The sequence below is a fragment of the Bos javanicus genome, chromosome 21 (assembly GCF_032452875.1).
Source record: "Bos javanicus breed banteng chromosome 21, ARS-OSU_banteng_1.0, whole genome shotgun sequence".
In the NCBI taxonomy this organism is placed as follows: domain Eukaryota; kingdom Metazoa; phylum Chordata; class Mammalia; order Artiodactyla; family Bovidae; genus Bos; species Bos javanicus.
Window position 1 is genome coordinate 41,944,732 of NC_083888.1, and position 26,729 is coordinate 41,971,460.

General features: G+C 37.4%; 1 protein-coding gene across 4 annotated transcripts in view; it reads left to right on the forward strand.

Annotated features, from left to right (window-relative positions):
• Positions 1-26,729, forward strand: part of ARHGAP5 (Rho GTPase activating protein 5) — a 79,397-nt gene that overhangs the window by 12,983 nt on the left and 39,685 nt on the right. For 3 of the 4 annotated variants that reach the window (XM_061394919.1, XM_061394918.1, XM_061394921.1), the window contains exon 2: positions 97-3,984. In XM_061394919.1, coding sequence (XP_061250903.1) covers positions 265-3,984 — 3,720 coding nt within the window. In that variant the 5' untranslated portion in view covers positions 97-264. Of the gene's footprint in view, positions 1-96; positions 3,989-26,729 lie in introns of all 4 variants that reach the window. The other variant, XM_061394922.1, reaches the window with a different exon arrangement.

Consider the following 26,729-nt stretch of genomic DNA (forward strand, 5'->3'; position numbering starts at 1 on the left):
TTAACTTGTCTGGTGCTTTATTATGAACATCTTTAATGTGTATATAGTTCAGCATGTATAATTCATGACTAAGATTTGGTTTTTTTCTCTTTCTAGGAAGATGATCCATATGATCTTGAAGACCTTTCTGCACAGAAATGAGGGAAATACAAAGAACCAAATGTAGTTCTGAAATGTGGGATCTGTATTTTGAGATGATTTTATTTTCAAAATGAGAAGTATATCTGGTTATCTTTATGAATGTAGAGACATGACAAGAGAGTTATGATGGCAAAAAACAAAGAGCCTCGCCCCCCGTCCTATACCATCAGTGTAGTTGGACTCTCTGGGACTGAAAAAGACAAAGGTAACTGTGGAGTTGGAAAGTCTTGTTTGTGCAATAGATTTGTACGCTCAAAAGCTGATGAATATTATCCAGAACATACTTCTGTGCTTAGCACCATTGACTTCGGAGGACGAGTAGTAAACAATGATCATTTTTTGTACTGGGGTGACATAACGCAAAGTGGTGAAGATGGAGTAGAGTGCAAAATTCATGTCATCGAACAAACGGAGTTCATTGATGACCAGACTTTCTTGCCTCATCGGAGTACGAATTTGCAACCATATATAAAGCGTGCAGCTGCCTCTAAATTGCAGTCAGCAGAAAAACTAATGTACATTTGCACTGATCAACTAGGCTTGGAACAAGACTTCGAACAGAAGCAAATGCCTGAAGGGAAGCTCAATGTAGATGGATTTTTATTGTGCATTGACGTAAGTCAGGGATGCAATAGGAAGTTTGATGATCAACTTAAATTTGTCAATAACCTTTTTGTCCAACTATCAAAATCAAAAAAACCTGTAATAATAGCAGCAACTAAATGTGATGAATGTGTGGATCATTATCTTAGAGAAGTTCAGGCATTTGCTTCAAACAAAAAGAACCTTCTTGTAGTGGAAACATCAGCACGATTTAACGTCAACATTGAGACATGTTTCACTGCACTGGTACAAATGTTGGATAAAACTCGTGGCAAGCCTAAAATTATTCCCTATCTGGATGCTTATAAAACACAGAGACAACTTGTTGTCACAGCAACAGATAAGTTCGAAAAACTTGTACAGACTGTGAGAGATTATCATGCAACTTGGAAAACTGTTAGTAACAAATTGAAAAATCATCCTGATTATGAAGAATACATCAACTTAGAGGGAACAAGAAAGGCTAGAAATACATTCTCAAAACACATAGAACAGCTTAAACAGGAACATATAAGAAAAAGGAGAGAAGAATATATAAATACTTTACCGAGAGCTTTTAACACTCTTTTGCCAAATCTGGAAGAGATTGAACATTTGAATTGGTCAGAAGCTTTGAAGTTAATGGAAAAGAGAGCAGATTTTCAGTTATGTTTTGTGGTGCTAGAAAAAACACCTTGGGATGAAACTGACCATATAGACAAAATCAACGATAGACGGATCCCATTTGACCTCCTGAGCACTTTAGAAGCTGAAAAAGTCTATCAGAACCATGTACAGCATCTAATATCAGAGAAGAGGAGGGTAGAAATGAAGGAAAAATTCAAGAAGACTTTGGAAAAAATTCAGTTTATTTCACCTGGGCAACCATGGGAGGAAGTTATGTGCTTTGTAATGGAGGATGAAGCCTTCAAATACATCACTGAGGCTGATAGCAAAGAGGTGTATGGTAGGCATCAGCGAGAAATAGTTGAAAAAGCCAAAGAAGAGTTTCAGGAAATGCTTTTTGAACATTCTGAACTTTTTTATGATTTAGATCTTAATGCAACACCTAGTTCAGATAAAATGAGTGAAATTCATACAGTTTTGAGTGAAGAACCTAGATATAAAGCTTTACAGAAACTTGCACCGGATAGGGAGTCTCTTCTACTTAAGCATATAGGATTTGTTTATCATCCCACTAAAGAAACATGTCTTAGTGGCCAAAACTGTACAGACATTAAAGTAGAGCAGTTACTTGCCAGTAGTCTTTTGCAGTTGGATCATGGTCGCTTACGGTTGTATCATGATAGCACCAATATAGATAAAGTTAACCTTTTCATTTTAGGGAAAGATGGCCTTGCCCAAGAACTAGCAAATGAGATAAGGACACAATCCACTGACGATGAGTATGCCTTAGATGGAAAAATTTATGAACTTGATCTTCGGCCTGTTGATGCCAAGTCGCCTTACTTTTTAAGTCAGTTGTGGACTGCTGCCTTTAAACCACATGGGTGCTTTTGTGTATTTAATTCCATTGAGTCACTGAATTTTATTGGGGAGTTTATTGGAAAAATAAGAACTGAAGCTTCTCAGATCAGAAAAGATAAGTATATGGCCAACCTTCCATTTACATTAATTCTGGCTAATCAGAGAGATTCTATTAGTAAGAATCTACCAATTCTCAGGCACCAAGGGCAACAGTTGGCAAACAAGTTACAGTGTCCTTTTGTAGATGTACCTGGTGGTACATATCCTCGTAAATTTAATGAAACCCAAATAAAGCAAGCTCTAAGAGGAGTATTAGAATCTGTTAAACATAATTTAGATGTGGTGAGCCCAGTTCCCACCAATAAGGATGTATCAGAAGCTGACTTGAGAATTGTCATGTGTGCCATGTGTGGTGATCCATTTAGTGTGGATCTTATTCTTTCACCCTTCCTTGATTCTCATTCTTGTAGTGCTGCCCAAGCTGGACAGAATAATTCCCTAATGCTTGATAAAATCATTGGTGAAAAAAGGAGGCGAATACAGATCACAATATTATCATACCATTCCTCAATTGGAGTAAGGAAAGATGAACTGGTTCATGGTTATATACTAGTGTATTCTGCCAAACGGAAAGCATCAATGGGAATGCTTCGAGCATTTCTGTCAGAGGTTCAGGACACCATCCCTGTACAACTGGTGGCAGTTACTGACAGCCAAGCAGACTTTTTTGAAAATGAGGCCATCAAGGAGTTAATGACTGAAGGAGAACACATTGCAACTGAGATCTCTGCTAAATTTACAGCATTGTATTCTTTATCTCAGTATCATCGGCAAACTGAGGTCTTTACACTGTTTTTCAGTGATGTTCTAGAGAAAAAAAATATGATAGAAAATTCCTATTTATCTGATAGTACAAGGGAATCAACCCATCAGAGTGAAGATGTTTTCCTGCCATCTCCCAGAGACTGCTTTCCCTACAACAACTACCCTGATTCAGATGATGATACAGAAGCACCACCTCCTTATAGTCCAATTGGGGATGATGTACAGCTGCTTCCAACACCTAGTGACCGATCCAGATATAGATTAGATTTGGAAGGAAATGAATACCCTATTCACAGCACCCCGAATTGTCATGACCATGAACGCAACCATAAAGTGCCTCCACCTATTAAACCTAAACCAGTTGCACCGAAGACAAACGTGAAAAAATTGGATCCAAACCTTTTAAAAACAATTGAAGCTGGTATTGGTAAAAATCCAAGAAAACAGACTTCTCGGGTGCCTTTGGCACATCCCGAAGATATGGATCCTTCAGATAACTATTCAGAACCCATTGACACAATTTTCAAACAGAAGGGCTATTCTGATGAGATATACGTTGTCCCAGATGACAGTCAGAATCGTGTTATTAAAATTAGAAACTCATTTGTAAATAACACCCAAGGAGATGAAGAAAATGGATTTTCCGATAGAACCTCGAAAAGTCATGGAGAACGGAGGCCTTCAAAATACAAATATAAATCTAAAACCTTGTTTAGTAAAGCCAAGTCATACTACAGAAGAACACATTCAGATGCAAGTGATGATGAGGCTTTCACGACTTCTAAAACGAAAAGAAAAGGAAGACATCGTGGAAGTGAGGAAGATCCACTTCTTTCTCCGGTTGAAACTTGGAAAGGTGGTATTGATAATCCTGCAATCACTTCAGATCAAGAGTTAGATGATAAGAAAATGAAGAAGAAAACCCACAAAGTGAAAGAAGACAAAAAAGTAAGTTTAATTTATGGTTCATAATGTTTCTAAAGATGTTTTGACTTTTAAAAAATTACTTTTTTAAGATAATGGATTTGATGTCAGTGAGAAGTTATGCTGTCATTTAGTAAGTGTAATTGGCAGCTCTTTTTAATTTTCTGAATATTTTGTGAGGATTGATTATTTTTTGTTACTTCATTTTATTTATTTTTTGTTACTTCATTTTATTTACTTGTGCTTTAACTTGTTCATTTCGCAGAGTCAGACATGACTGGGCAACTGAACAGCAAAAAGTTTATTTGGGGTGGAAGTTTGATTTTGTATTCTTCAGCATAAAAGTTCTAGGTGAATAGGTAGATTCTGTCTACAGAAACTTAGATATAAAATGCTTTTGTTCATTTTCTCTGTTTATAAGCATCCTATTTGTCTGTTTTTCCCTTTTGACTTCGCAGTTTTGCAGCTTGATTTGTTGACATATTAATTTGATATATTGGCATATTTGATATATTGTTTTTTTGCGGTTTGCCTTTTGCACTTCCCAGATACTGCATTTTTTACAAATTGAAGGTTTGTGACAACCCTGCAATGATCAAGGCTTCATAGCACCATTTTTCCAGTAGCATTTTCTTACTTCTTACTTGCTTTTGTGTTATATTTTGGTAATTCTCAAAATATTCTAAATGTTAAAATTATTATAATATTTGTTACAGTGGTCAGTGATTTTTGATGTTACTTTTGCAAAAAGATTACAACTCACTGAAGACTCAAATAATGATTAACACATTTTAGCTACGTTTTTAAATTGATGTACATACATTGGGTTTTTTAGGTATAATACTGTCGTACACTTAATAGATTGCCATATAGTGTACATGTAATTTTTACATGCACTGGGAAACCAGAGAATTTGTGTGATTCACTTTATTGTGGTATTTGTTTTTAGGCAGTGGTCTGGAACTCAACCTGTATTATCTCCAAGACATGCCTATATAACATTGCTTTGAATTTTAGATTCATTGTGTTACGATACTTAAGAGAATTGGAAAACATGATATTTTGGAAGCTTTTAGATCTATAAGTGATTTTTTAATCCTTCAGTGTTTAACCTTAAACATAAATGTCACTTAAATGTTTGAACCTCTGTTCTTAAAAAGATAAACATAGATTACAATGCAGCTTTATAAATACAGTTTTATGCTGCAGTTACACTTTAGGGCTTTGTATTATATATGTACAGTGTAGTGCCTTGGATGTCTCCAAGGCTAACTATTTATATCATAGTTATCCGTGGTATTTTTCCTTTAAGCATTACAGAAAAGCTGGAGCATTTTAGTGCAGCTTTTGTTTGCCTGGAAATTATTTTCATTGTGTAAGCTGGACTTGAGTAAGTTTGTCTTCTATTTCAGTTTAGTGAGCATTCACTAAAAACCTGCTAAATACTTAAGTCTGTACAAAAAGTTGTTGAAGGATATAAAAGAATTGAAGATGCACATCCCTAAAAAAGCTTAAATGTTAGTTTGAAAGACAGTACCCTGTTTTTGGAACAGAGGTAGAAAAGTAATACTAGAGCACTATAGGGAAGCATGTGTAATAGTTAAGAGCACATGATCTAGAGCCAGACTGCTAGGATTTGAATCAGCTTACTAGCTGTGTAACTTCTGTATACTCCTTTCAAGGAAGATGGAGATAAACATATTTCCCTATGAGAAATACGTTCATAGTTATTTTAAATAGTGCTTGCTGTTGCTAAGTCACTTCAGTCGTGTCCGACTCTGTACAACCCCAGAGACAGCAACCCACCAGGCTCCCCCGTCCCTGGGATTCTCCAGACAAGAATACTGGAGTGGGTTGCCATTTCTTTCTCCAATGCGTGAAAGTGAAAAGTGAAAGGGAAGTCGCTCAGTTGTGTCCGACTCTTCTCGACCCCATGGACTGCAGCCTACCAGGCTCCTCGGTCCATGGGATTTCCCAGGCAAGAGTACTGGAGTGGGGTGCCATCGCCTTCTCTGAAATAGTGCTTGGCATGTGGTAAATTGATTAAATAAAAAAGTATATACGTTATTTTGTGATAATACTGTCAGATACATATATTAAGTGAATACAAGATGAGAGATCACCATAGAGGTATAGAGTTAGGTTCACAAAACTTCATGAAACAGGTGAATCACCAGTTTTGAGTATTTTGATTGGTTTTTAGGAAGAAGAAAAGATATTTTAAGAGGGGGAAGTCATTTGTACAGAGGTATAAGATTGTGTCTAGGCAAGTTAAGATAAAATAGGAAACTGTCCCAGTTGAGGGTATTGTGCAATATCATTGCCTTTACAGGGAGGCCTGGCGTGCTGCAGTCCATGCGGTCACAAAGAGTTGGACACAACTGAGCAACTGAACTGAAACTTATAAGAGTCTGCTAAACTGAAGAGCTAGTTGAAATCCAAAAGCAGTTAGTTAAGCAGGGCCTGAGCAGTAAGAAAATTGTTTTGACTTGAGATTCCAAATAGGGAGGAGATTGGCATCAGGTAGTCTAGCTAGGAGGCCGATGTACGCATTCAGTTTTGAAGTGATGAGTACAGAGACCAAATGAGAAATCAACAAAACTAAAAGTTTTATTATATGAAAAGACTAGAAACAGACCAAAATCTGGCAAAATCAGGTAAAAAGAGAAGGTGTAAACCCTGAGAATGAAAAGGGGAATATAATTACAAATAGATCAGATTAATAAGCGGAGAAACCAATGGCACACCACTCCAGTACTCTTGCCTGGAACATCCCATGCACGAGGAGCTTGGTGGGCTGCAGTCCATGGGGTTGCTAAGAGTAGGGCACAACTGAGTGACTTCACTTTCACTTTTCACTTTCATGCATTGGAGAAGGAAATGGCAACCCACTCCAGTGTTGTTGCCTGGAGAATCCCAGGGACAGGGGAGCCTGGTGGGCTGCCGTCTGTGGGGTCACACAGAGCCGGACACGACTGAAGTGACTTAGCAGCAGCAGCAGATTAATAAGATAGTAGAAAATACTGTCAGCAATTTAGATCAATAAATTTAAAAGTTAAGCAAAGTTGAAGTCCATTACAAGAAAGCTTAGAATAATCCTGTAACTGTTAAATAAGTTATGAAGTAGTAGTTACATCTTAGCACAAAAATACCAGGCCCAGGTAATTCTAAGACTTTTTAAGGAACAGGTCATTCCAATGTTCTACAAATCCAGAAAATCAGATCAGATCAGTCGCTCAGTCGTGTCCCACCCTTTGCGACCCCATGAATCGCAGCATGCCAGGCCTCCCTGTCCATCACCAGCTCCTGGAGTTCACCCAGACTCACGTCCATCGAGTCAGTGATGCCATCCAGCCATCTCATCCTCTGTCGTCCCCTTCTCCTCCTGCCCCCAATCCCTCCCAGCATCAGAGTCTTTTCCATTGAGTCGACTCTTCGCATGAGGTGGCCAAAGTACTGGAGTTTCAGCTTTTGCATCATTCCTTCCAAAGAACACCCAGGACTGATCTCCTTCAGAATGGACTGGTTGGATCTCCTTGCAGTCCAAGGGACTCTCAAGAGTCTTCTCCAACACCACAGTTCAAAGGCATCAATTCTTTGGCGCTCAGCTTTCTTCACAGTCCAACTCTCATATCCATACATGACCACAGGAAAAACCATAGCCTTGACTAGACGAACCTTTGTTGGCAAAGTAATGTCTCTGCTTTTGAATGTGCTATCTAGGTTGGTCATAACTTTCCTTCCAAGGAGCAAGCGTCTTTTAATTTCATAGCTGCAGTCACCATCTGCAGTGATTTTGGAGGCCCGAAAAATAAAGTCTGACACTGTTTCCACTCTTTCCACATCTATTTCCCATGAAGTGGTGGGACCGGATGCCATGATCTTCGTTTTCTGAATGTTGAGCTTTAAGCCAACTTTTTCACTCTCCACTTTCACTTTCATCAAGAGGCTTTTGAGTTCCTCTTCACTTTCTGCCATAAGGGTGGTGTCATCTGCATATCTGAGGTTATTGATATTTCTCCCAGCAATCTTGATTCCAGCTTGTGTTTCTTCCAGTCCAGCATTTCTCATGATGTACTCTGCATATAAGTTAAATAAGCAGGGTGACAATATCCAGCCTTGACGAACTCCTTTTCCTATTTGGAACCAGTCTGTTGTTCCATGTCCAGTTCTAACTGTTGCTTCCTGACCTGCATACAAATTTCTTAGGCAGATAGGTGGTCTGGTATTCCCATCTGTTTCAGAATTTTCCACAGTTGATTGTGATCCACACAGTCAAAGGCTTTGGCATAGTCAATAAAGCAGAAATAGATGTTTTTCTGGAACTCTCTTGCTTTTTCCATGATCCAGTGGATGTTGGCAATTTGATCTCTGATTCCTCTGCCTTTTCTAAAACCAGCTTGAAGATCTGGAAGTTCACGGTTCACGTATTGCTGAAGCCTGGCTTGGAGAATTTTGAGCATTACTTTACCAGCGTGTGAGATGAGTGCAACTGTGCGGTAGTTTGAGTATTCTTTGGCATTGCCTTTCTTTGGGATTGGAATGAAAACTGACCTTTTCTAGTCCTGTGGCCAGTGCTGTTTTCCAAATTTGCTGGCATATTGAGTGCAGCACTTTCACAGCATCATCTTTCAGAATTTGGAATAGCTCAACTGGAATTCCATCATCTCCACTAGCTTTGTTCGTAGTGATGCTTTCTAAGGCCCACTTGACTTCACATTCCAGGATGTCTGGCTCTAGGTCAGTGATCACACCATCGTGATTATCTGGGTCGTGAAGACCTTTTTTTGTACAGTTCTTCTGTGTATTCTTGCCATCTCTTAATATCTTCTGCTTCTGTTAGGTCCATACCATTTCCGTCCTTTATCGAGCTCATCTTTGCATGAAATGTTCCTTTGGTATCTGATTTTCTTGAAGAGATCCTTAGTCTTTCCCATTCTGTTCTTTTCCTCTGTTTCTTTGCATTGATCGCTGAGGAAGGCTTTCTTATCTCTTCTTGCTATTCTTTGGAACTCTGCATTCAGATGTTTATATCTTTCCTTTTCTCCTTTGCTTTTCGCTTCTTTTCTTTTCACAGCTATTTATAAGGCCTCCCCAGACAGCCATTTTGCTTTTTTGCATTTCTTTTCTATGGGAATGGTCTTGATCCCTGTCTCCTGTACAATGTCATGAACCTCAGTCCATAGTTCATCAGGCACTCTATCTATCAGATCTAGGCCCTTAAATCTATTTCTCACTACCACTGTATAATCATAAGGGATTTGATTTAGGTCATACCTGAATGGTCTAGTGGTTTTCCCTACTTTCTTCAATTTCAGTCTGAATTTGGCTATAAGGAGTTCATGGTCTGAGCCACAGTCAGCTCCTGGTCTTGTTTTTGCTGACTGTATAGAGCTTCCCCATCTTTGGCTGCAAAGAATATAATCAGTCTGATTTCAGTGTTGACCATCTATCTGGTGATGTCCATGTGTAGAGTCTTCTCTTGTGTTGTTGGAAGAGGGTGTTTGTTATGACCAGTGCATTTTCTTGGCAAAACTCTATTAGTCTTTGCCCTGCTTCATTCCGTATTCCAAGGCCAAATTTGCCTGTTACTCCAGGTGTTTCTTGACTTCCTACTTTTGCATTCCAGTCCCCTATAATGAAAAGGACATCTTTTTTGGGTGTTAGTTCTAAAAGGTCTTGTAGGTCTCCATAGAACTGTTCAACTTCAGCTTCTTCAGCATTACTGGTTGGGGCATAGACTTGGATTACTGTGATATTGAATGGTTTGCCTTGGAAACGAACAGAGATCATTCTGTCGTTTTTAAGATTGCATCCATGTACTGCATTTCGGACTCTTGTTGACCATGATGGCCACTCCATTTCTTCTGAGGGATTCCTGCCCGCAGTAGTAGATGTAATGGTCATCTGAGTTAAATTCACCCATTCCAGTCCATTTCAATTCGCTGATTCCTAGAATGTCGACATTCACTCTTGCCATCTCTTGTTTGACCACTTCCAATTTGCCTTGATTCATGGACCTGACATTCCAGGTTCCTATGCAATATTGCTCTTTACAGCATCAGATCTTGCTTCTATCACCAGTCACATCCACAGTTGGGTATTGTTTTTGCTTTGGCTCCATCCCTTCATTCTTTCTGGACGAGATACCCTTCGTCCAAGGTAAGGAGCAATGGCTGCGCTTTGCTGGAGCAGCTGTGAAGAGATACCCCATGCCCAAGTTAAGAGAAACCCAAGTAAGACGGTAGGTGTTGAAATAGGGCATCAGAGGGCAAACACACGAAACCATACTCACAGAAAACTAGTCAATCTAATCACACTAGGACCACAGCCTTGTCTAACTCAATGAAACTAAGCCATGCCCGTGGGGCAACCCAAGACGGGTGGGTCATGGTGGAGAGATTTGACAGAATGTGGTCCACTGGAGAAGGGAATGGCAAACCACTTCAGTATTCTTGCCTTGAGAACCCCATGAACAGTATGAAAAGGCAAAATGACAGGATACTGAAAGAGAAACTCCCCAGGTCAGTAGGTGCCCAATATGCTACTGGAGATCAGTGGAGAAATAACTCCAGAAAGAATGAAGGGATGGAGCCAAAGCAAAAACAATCCAGAAAATAGAGTAGGAGAATTCATTCAGTTCATTCTCTGTGAAGTTACCTATTCTTAGTCCCAGAGCCCCATTTTACTTATAAGTGCACATGCAAAAATTTTAAAGTGCAAGTCCACAGACTCTTAACTGCAACTTTGAAATCCATAACCTCTGAAAATCAAAAATTTTTGTAGAATTTGGCAGCATGATCTGATTTACCCTGTTCTTGGGAAAATCCTACTTGAACTGGTGTGTGAGGCTACATATAACCATTGTTTGTCTTATTTAAAAAAATATCCATATAATTCACTGCAGATATATTCATATATTTGAACACAGGGTACTGACCCACAATTGTTAGGGTTGTCAGATGTATTTAAACGCCAAAAAAAAAAAAAAAAAAAAACAATATATAGAAACGACTTGATAAAATTTAATTCATTAGCTTCTTACTAATTTAGTGGAAAGCTACTAAATTATGAACAGATGAGAGCTTACTTGAGAACAGGTATCTATAAATACGCAAACAAGTGAATCACTTTAAATAACATCCTCATGAGGGAAATAAATTCCCTTTTGACCCAGAAACTAGATAGAATATTTATAATATCACCACTTCCAGTCAATATTATACAGAGATCCTAGTTAAAGCAAAAAGATAAGGAAAAAATAATAAAAGCATGAGTATTGGAAAGAAACAAAACTTTCATTAGTGGCTGATGATATGATTGGCCTATGTAAAAGCCAAATAGGATCTACAGATAAATTATAAATAAAAGAGCAAAGTTAGTTCCATATATCATCAATAATAAAGTCAGTTGCATCTCTATACCTCAGCAATAAATAACTAGAAAAAGTAATTAGAGAAGACACCATTTACAAAAGCATAGCAGATTATCTAGTGCCTAGGAGTAATTGTAACGTAATGTGCAAACCTCTGTTGAAAAGCATAAAACATTATTTTAAGTCATTAAAGAGTATCTAAATAAATGGGGAGCTGTTGCCTTCCTGTCCATGAATGTGGCTTATCATAAAGAAGTTATTGTTCTTCAGACTCTACATCTCTAAATTGTGTTGTTTCACTCAAAGTGTCAGATTTTTCAAGAAATTTTACACAGATTCTAATACAAATATGGAAGAGTAGTAAATACAAATATCGAATAGCTAGGACACTTCTGAAGAAGAAAGGCAGAGGTGGAGTGGTGATATATGTGCTTATTCTGTCAAATTGTGTAGAACTTTAGTATTTAACACAGTGTGGTATTGGCATAGAGACAGTCACATTGACCAGTAAGTAGAACAGAGAGCTCCCAAATATACAGACCTCTGACTCAGAACTTTCCTTCCAAGTCACCTAAGGCTGTTGAACACTTGAAATGTGGCTAATCTGAATTAGGATAAACTGGTCTACAGGGTAAGTAAAGGCTTCTCTGAGACTTGTCATTTTTTAGATCTGATATATGAATAGAACTTAACTAGGGGAGTGGTTGGGTGGATGGAAGAATATTTAATCCTAAATGAATAGAATGTGCATGTTCTTAAAGGAGGTCACTGTGACTAGTCAGTGATCTAAAACAATTGTTGACAAACTTTCTGTAAAGAGCTAAATAATAAATATATGAGACTTTGAAGATGTAATACATCCTGTATCATAACTGCTCAGTTTTACTGTTGCAGTGCAAAAGCAGCCATGGACAATACGTAAATGAATTGAGTATGGCTATTTTCAAAAAACAGGCAACAGGGTAAACTGGTCCGCTAGGCCATAGTTGGCTGATACCTGACCTATGGGAGAGAATAGTACAAAGAGAGGTTTGAGAGTGGGGACTGGACTCAGACCTTTTTAGTACTGTTGGACTTTTTGTTATTGAGCCTAAGAGTAAATTGAAATGAACAGAGTTAGTGAATCTGCAATCACTTGGTTTCAGTGTGTAGTATAGGTTGAGTGATACGGAAGACCAGTAGGCATTTACAGTAGCCTAAGTGAATCGTGATGAACGATTTGAATAGTTGGAGTCGGGAGGGAGAATGGTGGCAATGGATGGAATGGGGTGGATTTGGTGAATATATTGCGTATATGAGGGAAGGGTAAAGATGATGAATGAGAGAGGAAAGATACCGCCTTGGTTTCTAGCTTGTGCAGCTTAATTAGTGATGATGCTATTCCTTACATGAAGTGAAGTCGCTCAGTTGTGTCCGACTCTTTGCAACCCCATGGACTGTAGCCTACCAGGCTCCTCTGTCCATGGGATTTTCCAGGCAATAGTACTGGAGTGGATTGCCATTTCCTTCTCCAGGGCATTTTCCTGACCCAGGGACCGAACCCAGGTCTCCCGCATTCTAGACAGACGCTTAACTGTCTGAGCCACCAGGAAGTTCCTTACATAGAGCATTGGAAATTTGCCAGGTTTGGAATTGAGGGGTAGAAGTTAGAGTTCAGGTCGAGGTGTCAAGTAGGTATTTAGATATGCAGATCTTCAGAGAAGAGGTCTGAGTTGGAGATACATATTTAGGAGACAGTGAAGCAGAGATGGCAGTAGATGAAATGACATAGGGGGAGTGAATACAGTTGTCTAACACAGCCTTGAAGAGCTACCAACGTTAAATGGCCAGGTAGCAGAGATTATCCTTAAAGGTAGGGAGAATAAACAAAGATCACATACCCTTTCTTAGCTGATTGCCTCACCTGTAAATTAAGAATTACAATGTTTTCCTTGGAATTGTGGGAGAAGTTGGAACTATGTTTCAAATGCCTGCCATGTAGCAGTGCTCAATAAATCCTATTATAATGTGCTTCATGCCTGAAATATCCCAGTATACTCCATCTGTATTTCAGAATAGTCCTCTATCCCATTTGCTGGATTACTTTCCTGACTCATTTTTAAATTAAATACTACTAAGTTTTGCACTTACGTGATTTCTGTGATTTCTGATCCTAAGTTTATGTACTTCTTTTCTTTCTTTTATTTTCTCTCTAAGAGAAAAGTTCATTCTCTTAACCTTTGTTCTTTGATTCCAGCATGGGAGCTATAGTCTAGGAATATTTTCTTAGGTTCCTTGACATCTGGAAAATCATAACATTTGGGCATTAGCGGCATTTAAAAGAGGCTCAAAGACCTGATTCTCCTAATGTGGGCTTTAATTGTCATTTCTGCCAATCAGAGATGGCTTTATGCTTAACTATCTTTTGTTCTGTACCCCCAAAGGAGTTTAGTATTAGTTGTGGGAACAAGAGCTGTAAGATATTCCTTGATTTGGAAAGATTTGTAAGGATTATTTTCTTAAATCATGGCCCATTATACATATATATTTCTGTGTAAAGGGAATTTTCTAAAACAGTACCTACTTTATAAGTTATTTTGATTTTCTAGCCTATTATAGTGAAAAAATAGGTGCTGGTTTATGACCTATTAAATTGATTTTGTAACTTACAAGTGCTTGTAAAACAGTGCTTAAGAGAATGAACTAAATGAGAAATTTTGAGTTGTATTAATAAAATTGCCAGTTTTTAACACATGCATGCAGTGAAGTGAGATGTACTTGTCTTTTCTTCAGTATCCATTTTGGTGCTATCCTCTTGATTCAGATAGTAAATAGTAGAATACTTGGTGAATTTTGTGGTGCATTAGAATAAGCTGGCGGAGAAGGCAGTGGCACCCCACTCCAGTACTTCTGCCTGGAAAACCGCATGGACGGAGGAGCCTGGTAGGCTGCAGGCCATGGGGTCCCTAGAGTCGGACACGACTGAGTGACTTCACTTTCACTTTTCACTTTCATGCATTGGAAAAGGAAATTGCAGCCCACTCCAGTGTTCTTGCCTGGAGAATCCCAGGGATACGGGAGCCTGGTGGGCTTCCGTCTCTGGGGTCGCATAGAGTTGGACACGACTGAAGTGATTTAGCAGCAGCAGCAGCAGCACAATAAACTGGTATTCTAATGATTTTTCATTTTCAGCCTTTTTAAAAGTTGTTTTCCTGTCGTTTCCAGGTCGTGAATCTTTTCATCCACTTATTTTTATTAGCAACTACCAACTGGTATTTTACCCTCAGATGTTCCTTCCAATCCATATTATTATTATTATTTTTTTTTATTGCTCCCTTCTTACTAAACCCCTCTATCAGTATCTTAGAAGATTCTGCTGCTTTAGCTATTGTACTAGGGCTTAGAGCCTGTTAAGGAAAGAATACCCAAGTAGGTATGTTTTCTTCAAAACAAGTTAATGTATTATTAGTAAGTAGTGAATTGATACCAAGCTATTACTATGGTAGATCCTTTAGAATAGTAAATCTTAAGTTTAGAATTATTAGACTTCTGACTTCTAGAACCTCAGTCTTTATTAAGTAAAATGCCCAGTTTGAAAATACTGTCAAGCCAAACAGTGGTAACAAGAACTTTCTCTTGATCTAGAAATTGTTCATCCCAGATACAAAAGTAATGAAATACGTGAAAATATGTCTGTGTTGAACTGCTGTTTGTCTGTATCAGAATGTATAAGTTATAGGGTAAGTTGCATGTTGTTGTTGTTGTTTTTAAATGTGTATCACTTTTTTAGTGTAACCTTCTGACGGTTACTTAAGTGACTGTCGGTGTTCACATCTGAGAGAAACTAGAGTCCTGAAAGAATTATATTTAAGGCTAACTAAAAATTGAATGCTTGAAAAACTTACTATAGAAAGAGGAGTTCTTAGAGGTCAGATACAGATAATGTAGTTTGTACTGTTTAATGAACAGGGTCATTTAACCAAGTCTTGAACTGCTTGACAGTTTCAGATTTTCTATTTTTTACCTATTTTTTTTTTAATCTAAAGATTTCTGGGCAGTTGATATAGGGTGCCCATTGTATCTGTTATTACCTTGCAGACACTTCCTTAATGGAGAGAATAAGGGTCACTTTTGTAAAGGAAGTGTGTTCAGAAGAATGAGAAAACTGCTTTCCCAGATTCCTCAGTCAGCGTCAGCATCTTTTCCAGTTTCATTGCTGTGAGTTGGGTCCTGTCTCCATTCCTAACCAATGAAGTCTGGCCAGGAGAGTAGAATTATGCTGCTGAATGTTGACCTGAGCCTTTAGAGCTCTGGGTGAGGTTGGCTTCCCCCAAATTAGGGTAATTTCTAAGGGATGAAAGCCAGTGTCTACTGCAGGCTGGATTTATATCTTGTTTATAGTTGATCTCCATGTCCTCGCACAATGTGTTGTACTATGATCAATTGAAGTCAGTATGAATATATGACTTTTTTTTGTAGTGGTAATAAAACAACCATTTTTATATATATATATTTTAATAATTGCATTTATTTGACTCAAGAAATTGTTTTTTTATCTAATAAGCATCTTACTGAATGCTTGCTATGACAGAGGAACACTGTCCAAAGTTATGACTTGGTCGTGGGCTCTGCTCTCAGGAATTCAGTCTAGTAAATTTGGTTTTGTTGAATATTAAGCATTTTTTATATTTTCATCAAGGTTAGTAAAACTTCTGGTATCTCTCATTTGGAAAGCATTTACTTAGGTGTCTTTAGTAACAGCTTCTATTGCTTTCATACTGGCTAATTGGCTAAATATGTTCTGCCTCTGATTGATTAGTTCTAAAGTGTTTCAGAAATTTCTCATGAAGTTAAAATTGGTTTCTTTAGTAGCATTTCTGGTGCTGGTGACATCAATTAATGGTATGACATAAGTGTGAATATATGAGTATTTCTGCCTGTATTTTACTGTTTGCTGTTTCTTTGGATTTGGTTTTTGCTGTGGGTTTGACCAAGATCTATTGCTCTTCAAATTCAAAATAAAATGTAATTCAGAATGGTTAGTGTTTAAAGTATATTTTGATTGACACGTTCTAATAAGACTTATTTTAAATGATTGTCAGTGGTATGCTTGTTTTTTACTAATTTAAGAGCAAATGTTAATGTCTTCAGTTGTGTGTCTCTATTCAAACTTTGTGTTTTTTCTTAGCTTTCATAGTAGTATGTTGAATGTTTAGCAAAACCTGGCATAGCACAAATTATTGAAGTTACTCTTAGTTCTATAGCATTATAATTTTTAGAATATGTTTAGTTAATGAAACTGGAGCCTATTATACGAAGTGAAGTCAAAAAGAATAACACTAATACAGTATATTAACATATGTATGAAATTTAGAAAGATGATAATGACGACCCTATATGCAAGACAGCAAGAGAGACGTAGATGTAAAGAACAGACTTTTGAACTCTGTGAGAGAAGGCGAGGGTGGGGTGATTTGAGAGAATAGCACTGAAACATGCATGTTACCATATGTGAAACAGATGACCAGTGCAAGTCCAATGCATGAAGCGGGGCACTCAAAGCCGGTGCTCTGGGACAACCCAGAGGGATGGGGTGGGGGGAGATTCAGGATTGGGGGACACATGTACACCCATGGCTTGATTAATGTTGATGTATGGTAAAAACCACCACCAAAATATAAACCAGAATATATATATATATATATCAAGGAGGCACTTAACTCCTGTAACACAAAATATGTGTTCTTACTATAATTTTATATGAGTGGGCAGTTGTTACTCTTCCAAGACTTATGAGTCTATAGGTTTATCAATTTTATGTGCTCCAAAATTTTATGTACTGCAAATTGTCCCACTCAGCCCTAGAAGAGTTATTTCTACAGTAGGTATTGTTGTATAATTTTTAGCTCTTAACTTTTTCTTGTCATCACAGTCGGAGTGTTGAAAGAGCCGTCAATAGGACTTAATCTGTGACTATGTAAAGAGACGCCTCAGAGGAAGGACGACTACTTTTTAAAAGTAGTAATTTCTGATGTTTGCAGTTCTTAGAACAAAATATCAAGGGTATGACAAAAGTCGTCTTGAGAAAGTAACTTTGTCCAAATAAAAGGTACATTTTGCATGTGCATGTGTAATTGTTTTGAGCTTTCTGGAAATTGTTCTTAGCCTTTGAGAATCTAAGGAAGGGTTTGGGAAAAAGGAAAAATGCACATTTGCAAAATTTTAGTGGCATTTTAAAGGTTTCTTATGTACTTACTAAAACTGTGGACTCTAGAACCTTTGTTGATGTAAGAGGAGAACACACTTGAATTTTTCTTCATTCTTTACTGATGCTCTCATTGTTGGATTGGCAAGTCACTAGAGTACCAGAAAGAACCTAACAGATGACATGAAAAGCAAAGGGAGAAGTAGTGGTTTTAAGAATAAAATGCTGGGTATAATATAAAACTTATTTTCCCTTTAATACACTTGAAAATAAATATTTAGGGAAGCTGGGAAGAAATCTACTCATCCTTTACTGGAATAGATTTTGCTAGGTCCCTGTCCTGGTGGTGGTGTTCAGTTGCTCAGTTGTGTTCAGTTTCCTCATCCTTCACTATCTCCTGGAGTTTGCTCAGATTCATGTCCATTGAGTCGATGATGTGACTCCAGATTAAATTTTTTTTTGTAATAAAGTTGTTAATGGCATTAATAAAATGCCTGCCAGGTAGATAATATATGTGGAAATGCTTTATAGGAAGATGTCATCTTAGAGATTAATCAGTGTGAGAACCATTTTGTCTGATTAGTATATACAAGAACCCAGACCACATTTTATTTGCCCTCAGTTTTCTCTTCCTTCTTTTCACATAGTGTTAGGTTAAAGGGTGTGAGAGAGTATTCACAATATCTCTCATTTGTAAAGTGTTTGAACGTCTCAGCACCTAACATTTCTTATAGAATTGGTTTTTTTCTAAAGTATTAAGTAGATCTTCACAGAACACTGGCTTCCACTAAAGACTTCTTTCTTATATTGGTGTGTTACGCTATGGGCTTCCCTAGTAGCTCAGCTGGTAAAGAATCCGCTTGCAATGTGGGAGACCCAGTTCGATTCCTGGGTCAGGAAGATCCCCTGGAGAAGGGATCGGCTCCCCACTCCAGTATTCTTGGGCTTCCCTGGTGGCTCAGCTGGTAAGAAATCCACCTGTAATGTGGGAGACCTGGATTTGATCCCTGGGTTAGGAAGATACTCTGGAGAAGGAAACAGCTACCCACCCACTCCAGTATTCTTGCCTGAAGGATCCCATGGACAAAGGAGCCTGGCAGGCTACAGTCTAAGGGGTCGCAAAGAATTGGACACGACTGAGCGATTAAGCACACACACACATGCTATGGTGTAATATTCTTCCAGCATCATCACTTTATAGTAGTTTTACTGCTTTGTAGTTCAGTAAGTTTTATTTTTATTATTACATTGTAAGCTTTTTGAGGGCTGTTATGATTATCATTCATCTTTGTGTACCCTATAGTAGTGATTCTCAATCCTGAATTTAAAAAAAACTCAGACTTCTCAGGGTTATATTTATAGCCATCTCCCAAATTTGAATTCTCAGTCCTTGTTATTAGCTAGCACAATGGTTCTCAACCACGGTCAGTTTTGACCTGCAGTGAGCATCTGGCAATGCCTGAAGACATTTTTGGCTGTCAGAACTAGGGTGGGGGTTTGCTACTGATAGCTGTTGGGTAAAGGTCAGGGATGCTGCTAAACACCCTGTAATTCAAAATGTCAATAATACTGAAGTTGAGAAACTCTGTCTAGCTGAATGGGCCTTTAAGGAAATTCCTGTGCGTTCTAGAAGTCGATCGTAGGAGGCATGTTTGTACCTGTTCATTAGGAGAGGCAGGTTTTTCCTCACAGGTCATAGATATTACTTCCCTATCCTCACCATGATTGGTTAAGAATGTATTTTCATGAAGGAGGTGCTCTGGGTCTAAACTACATGCTATTGCTATTTATTTTAGTTGGCTGATCTTTATTCTGCCATAAAACATGTTTCCATTTCATTGTCACAGTCTTAGTTGAGGTTATCATAACTTCCTACTTGGATTATTGCAGTGACCTTTTTAAGAAAAATTTAACTTGATTCATTGTAGATGGACATACCATTGTAAGAAATAATGCAGAAAGATTCCATGTACCCTTTGTCCAGTTTCCCATAAAGGTAACATCTTACAAAACTAGTACAATATCACAAACAGGATATTGACATTAACCCACGGGTCTTTGGAGTCTGCCAGGTTTGCTTGTACTCGTGTGTGTGTGTGTATTCTGTGAAGTTTTTCACGTGTGTAGCTTTGTGTGCCCTGTCCTGCAGAATACCTAGCATGATGTTACATACATGGTAAATGCTCAGTTCTTACATTCTGTTGAAGATACATTACTTTATTCCAAATGAATTTGCATAGAGTTGGTTGTTAATTCTTCTTGTAGTTTTATGATAGGAATCATTATTTTGTATGAATCCTGATTTTATTAGGTTCAAATACTTAAGTTTAGGTACACCTATATGTTGACTCCCATAGGAAAAAAAATTAGGTATAATGAAACTATTTGCATAACTGGTAAATAAACCAACAGTACCTTGTATGTTTATTAACAGAAACATTATATCGTGAATGCTTTCTCAGGCTCCTGTTTATCATTTTGTTTGCTTCTTTTAGTGTTGACTGAGCACCTGTGTGCCAGATACTGTGCCAAGGTGTAAGTAATAAAAAGGAAAATTACCCTTTAATAAAAAGGTAATAAAAAGGAAGTACTCTAGGACAATTTCTAGAGTATTTTGGAAGTCCTACCAATAGGGCTTCTTATGCATTCACTGTAGAGAGTAAGGGAAAATCAAGATTGATTATTAATTTATGGTATAAGCAATGGTATAAGCAATGGGTGGGTTTAGATTTGCTGGGATAGTGAAGAAGACTAAGCTAAGGGTGAAAAGTTTCAGATCAGAGAGAATCAGGACATCTGTTTTGTGCCTTTTATATTATGTTAAAATACCTGTGTTGACATCCCAGTGGAAGTATAAAGGTTAGATGTATGAATCTGATACTCAGAGGAAAAGTTTTCAGGATAGAAGAACATTGAAAGCCATGAGTTTAGATAAATTCACATAAGGACAGAGAATGGGTGGAGAAGGGAGAACTTACAACTGACACTGGGTAAACCAGAAAGAGTTATAGTAGATGAAACTGAAAAAGGAATTCTTGGGGAGAAAAGAGGAAAAACTAGTAAAGAGTCGTGACATGGGAGCCAAGAGAGCAAGTGTTTAAGAAGAAGTGATCAATCAAGAAAGTTGCTGAGAGCTCAAGAGGAATTAAAAGTTTCTTTTTGATTTGATGGTGTAGAGGTGTCTGATTTTAACAAGCATTTCAGTGGGACGGGAGAGAAAGCCAGATGGAAGTAGGTTGAAGAGTGAATGGGATGTGGAAAAGTATAGAGATTGTAAATGTAGATGACATCTTCAAGAAGTTTTTCTATGAAGAGGAGCAAGAATTGGGACAGTAGAGCTCAATATGGGATCAAAGGAGGGTTTTGTTTTTGTGTTTGTTTTTTAAAATGAGAGATAGTATATTTGTATATTCATAAGAATGACCCAGGAGAGGGATAGATGGATGAAATGTGAATTGAGGACATTAGGAAGAGAGAGGGTAGGTAGTGCTTGTAGTTACATGAGTTTCTTTGATTGCCCAACTTCTCAGTTTTTCAGCATGCTGTGATACGTTGAGAATCTGTGTGGGACAGAGTATGTAAGAAAGGGAAAACTCAAATTGGAAGCTACTGGGGAAAAATTTGATTTCCTATCTCTTTCCTTTTTGAAAACAGGATTACAATTTGTGTATTGTAGACAGTTTTTTTTTTTTCCATAGGCATAATTTTTAAGATCTTGATTTTTTTTTTTCTGGTTACACAAGTAATCTTTGTCTTCTCAGAAAGCATTTTCTTTACAAAAGGAACTGTACAACCTACAGTGAAAATTCTGTGTAACCTCACCCCAACTTTTTCTTTCTTTCCTTTTTTACCATCCTCTAAACTTAGAGGATTGTTGTCAATACTTTAGTATTTGTTTTTTAATTTTTTCTATAATATTAACATAAATGATTTACTTTGGAATGAGATTATATATCTGGTTCCTAAACTTTAGCATATATTAGTATATATAAATCTGTTGAAATCAACCTTCTTAATTCATCTTTGTTATCCATAATTTTGGTATACTTGATCTGACAAGAACTAAAGGAGATCATTTAAAAATTTCTGTTTCCTTAGAGGTACATATTTCTGCTATAGTTTGTTGCTACTTGATGGGTTGAATTCTGGATAATTATCATGTGAGTCTCTTTTGTATGGTTCAAAGCTTTTTGCTTTGAAGATAGCAGCAGAGTTAACATTGCTCTTGTAAAAACAAAAATCATTCTTTTTTCCATCATTTTGTTTTCAACTTTTAGGAGTGTCTGTTAAAATGACATGTGGTTAGTCGAGTTTAGTTTTTTTTTTTTTTTTTACCAAGTCTGAGAGTCTTTTATAACTTACCTGATCTTATTCCATTTAGATATTAAAAAAAAATTTTTTTTTAATCTTCATTTTTGGCTGTGCTGGGTCTTCGTTACTGTGTGGGCTTTTCTCAGTTTGCAGGTGGTGGGGCTACTCTCTAGTTGCGGAGCTCGGGTTTCTCATTGCAGTTGCTTCTCTTGTTGCTGAGCTTGGGCTCTAGGGCACGAGGCCTTCCGTAGTTGGCGGCAGTAGTTGTGGTTCCTGGGCTCTATAGAGAACAGACTCAGTAGTTGTGGCACACGGGCTTAGTTGCTGCGAGTCATGTGGGATCTTCCCGGTCCAGGGATTGACCCTGTGTCTTCTGCACTGGCAGACGGATTCTTTACTACTGAGTTACCAGGGAAACCCCCATTTACATTTATTTTTATGTTTCAATTTGCTTTTTTCTTATTTTCTATTTTTATTTTTCATCAGCAAAAAAAAAAAAGAAAAGAAAGGAGCTATTAGTTTATTTGAGGCTTCCTTTTATCTTGAAGTTTATATTGAATCCCAACTTCAGTTTAACATCCTTAATCCTTCATAGTATATTGTGATACCCTGTTGCATATTAACATAATTACTTTATCTTTTACTCCCCACCACCTTTTTTAGGATAGGTTGAAGCTTTTGGTTCTGGCCTACTAGTTGTTTAATTTTTACATTCTGTGCATTGACTCATAAAATTACAGATAATATTCTGTTTAGTAGCTGTACTACTGTAACTCAGAATTAGTTTTGTGTTTAAGTGTTTATTTTTATGTTTTTCAAAGCACACATTTTCCAGATGTAAGTTCTTTAATACTGATGATGTTTCATTGTGGTTTGATTGAAGTATAGTTGATTTTGAATGTTTTATTAGTTTCACATGTACAGCAAAGTGATTCAGATATTATGTATGTGTGTGTATATATATATTTTTCATACTCTTTTATCTTGTAGCTTATTACAAAGTACTGAGAATAGTTCCCTGTGCTATGCAGTAGGTCCCTGTTGGTTACCTACTTTATATATACTAATAAATATATATATATATAAATCCTAAACTCCTAATTTATTCCTGTGTCCCCTGTTCTCCACCCAATGATGTTTCATTATGTGATTAGGATTTGTAAGAAAGCAGTTTGAGAGTGCTATTATTTAAATATTAATTATTACGTATTTGAGAACTTTATAGTTCCTTTTAGAGTTGCTTATTACCCATATTTGGATGACACACTAAGTAAAGAATCCTTGACAAATCTTTTTCTCATTTCCTATAGAAATGAGTTTTCTGACTTTTTAGGTTTTCATGAGACCTTTGAGGCTAGCCTGATATTTTTTCACCATTGTTGGTCATTGGTTTCTTCTACCTAAATGCTTTTTAAGATTTCTGAAGCTTTCCAATTCTGCAGCATATCTGTAACTTGATGGTTTATTCCTATTTTTTGTTTATCTTCCTTGGTGCATGATGAGATTATTCTGTCTGCAAGTTAAATTCATTATTTCAGAAGAGACCTTGACTTGTACCTTGACTTTGTACCTTTCTCTTCTTTATGAACAGGATTCCAGGTCGTTAAAGTATATTAATGAACAAAGCAGATAAAAATCCCTGCCCTTGTGTGGAGCTTAAATTGTAGCAGGCATATGATGATGATACGTGAGAAAATCATACAGTGTTGTGGATAGGAAAAGCAGTGTAAGAGGGATTGGAAGTTCTGGGCAGGAGACAGGCCATAGATTACAATTTTTAATAGTCAGTTTTTAATAGTGTAGGCCTCATTGAGAAGGTAGAGGGAACAGACGTAAAATTAGGAGCATATGTTGCATGCTGAAAAAGCAAGTAAGCCATGTAGTTGGAGGAAAGGAAGTAAAATGAAGGAGAAGGTACAGGAAAATAAGGTCGGAATAAAAAGAGGCAGAGTTCAAGGCATGCAAGATTGTATATGCCCTTAAAGGCCATTATTTGTGGAGTCATTATCCTGGTTGCTTTATTGAGAATGGTTTGTAAGGAATGATGGTAGAAGCAGGGAGGATTGATTAGGCAGTCAACACAATAAGATGGTTAAGATGTGGGTAATTGCTGTATCATACATTTGAAAGTAGGATGTGAGAAAACAAGAGGTATCAAAGATGACTCCAAGATTTTAGTCTGGCAACTGAAAGGATAGAATTGTCAGCAACTGAGATGTATATAGAAGGCTAAACATGGAGTGCATTTTAAGGAAATACATCATTAGGAGTTCAGTTTTGCACATGTTAGGAAATGTCTCAGACATTCAAGTGAAAATGTCAGGTAGAATGTTCCAAATGAGTCTAGAGATCAAGAGAAAGAGCTGAGCTAGAGGTATTGATTTGGGTTATCAGCATATGGGTGACATTACCAAGAGGGTGATTATAGATATTGAGAAAAAAAAGACAGGGACTGAGGCCTGGGGTGTTGCCAGTATTACAGGGTTGCCAAGAGGGACCAGCAAAGGAGACTAATAAGGGGAGGATGAGTGAGATAACAAAGGTAGTCTCCTGAAGTCTGTTCAAGAGAATAACTGTTGAAAGGTTAAGAGGAGAGCTGAAAACTGACTATTGCAGAACGATCATTTATAATATTAATAAGAGCAGATTTAGTGAAGTGATGAAAGTGATTAACTTGAAGTGAAGTCAGAGTCGCTCAGGTGTGTCCGACTCTGCGACCCCATGGACTGTAGCCTGCCAGCGTCCTCTGTCCATAGAATTCTCCAGGCCAGAATACTGAAGTGGGTAGCTGTTCCCTTCTCCAGGGGATCTTCTCAACCCAGGGTCCTCCCGCATTGCAGGCGGATTCTTTATCATCTGAGCAAAAGATTAATTTGAGTACATATAAAAGGGAATGGAAAGAGAGGGATTAGAGACAACTAGTATAGGTGATTTATGTGGAGTTTATTGTTGAGTTGCTCAGTCATGTCTGACTCTTTGTAACCCCATGGACTGCAGCACACCAGGCTTCCCTGTCCTTCACCATCTCCCAAAGTTTGCTCAAACTCATGTGCGTTGAGTTGATGAGGCCATCCAACCATCTCATCCTCTGTTACCCCTTCTTCTGCCCTCAGTCTCCTTCTGCCATCAGGGTCTTTTCCAATGAGTTTGTTCTACGAAAAGGAATTCTCATTCTGGAGCAGTTACTCACAGGGAGAGGAAGATGAAGACTTCTTTTTAAAATGGGAGCAAAAGTGGTTTTTGGTGTGTGTCAGAGAAATGATATAGTAGAAAAGAGGACTCTGATGATCTTTTCCACTTTATTCTGATATTTTGAATCATTGAGTGTTTTACCAAAGAGGGTATTCATTTCTTTAATGGTTTTTTTCTTTACTTTCTTTACATCTTACCTATGGTTGTCTCATTTCTTCTTTCATCTTTTATTTCAAGAATCCCATCTTAAAGACAATAGAGAAGTCCAAAATTTCTTGTTTCCTAGATTTATTCTTTGAAAACTACCTCCACTGTTTCTTGCTACCAAAGTTTTCTTCAGTTGGTTGATTACCTGTGAATTGAGGTATTGTGTTTTTTCCAGTGTTATTGATTATAGTATTTACTTCAGGATGTTGCTTAGTTTTTCTCCTTTGTTGTGTTGCTGATACTGCTGAAGGGGAAGAGCCAGTTCTGTAAAGAGCTATTTATATACCTTTTTGTGTTTACTTACTCTAATGATAGTTTTTAATATCTGCTAGACACTTAATTAGTAACATTGTTCATATTATTTGTGAAATGGAATGTTTGTTTTACTAGATATGCTTTTGCAGACATGAGGTTTACCTAAGTGGCCAGAAAAAAAGACCATGGGTATTTGTATTTAAGCAGAAATTAAGATTTATATGTAATGATGAATCAGAAGTTGAATTATCATAAATCAGATTTGTTTTCTTACTAACACAATTATTTAATTGGGGGCTGCCACTTCTGACTAATGATTGGTCAAAAGCTATAGATATAAATGACCAAATAACCATATGCCCCATCTTTTTTCTTGCATTTCAGAAAACCTTGATGGCAATAGAAGTTGTCATCATCTAGCCTTAGACAGTTTAATTTATGAAATAGATTTTATAGTATATAAATTATTTTAAATTGGTATAAATTTGAAGCTATAGATTAGCAACTCTTAACTAAGGGTTGTATATTAGAATTATGTAGTTTTTCAAAATTCACATTTTTAAAGAACTCTCTGAAGCGATTTTTGTTCCTAAGAACTGTCAGTTTATAGAGCTTCCCTGGTGGCTCAATGGTGAAGACTCTGCATGACAATGCAGGAGACATGGGTTTGATCCCTGGTTTAGAAATATCCCACATTCTGTGGAGCAACTAATCTTATGCACTACAACTACTGAAGCCTAGAGCTTCAGTACCTAGAGCCTGTACTCTGCAACAAGAGACGCCTCTGCAATGAGAATTCCTTGCACCACAACTGGAGAGTAGTCCCCGTTCGCAGCAACTAGAGAAAAAGACCAAATGCAGCCTAAATAAATAAATAAAAGATCTGTCACTTACAGAAAAAAGTTAGACATTTTTCTTCATCATGAAAGCTAATATAGGAGTGTCTAATTCAAAACAGCTTTCCTACACAGAATTTTATTTTGTAGCAGTATAAATTAGTAGAAAAATTGGTAGTCTCGTAAGTTTTTTACGCATTTTTTCCCCTACAGTGTGTGTGACCTGTAACTCGATTGTCAAGGCGGTTAAATGTTAGTAAATTATCCCTTTAGAGTTTGCCAGAAATTCCATGCTATAAGCCACCTAGCCTTTCATTCCCTCAGATTAGTGGTGTTGAATCTGCAGAATTGAGTAACTTGCCTTTGTACATTTATGGACCTTGGGAGATATCCCCTCAGCATAACCCAG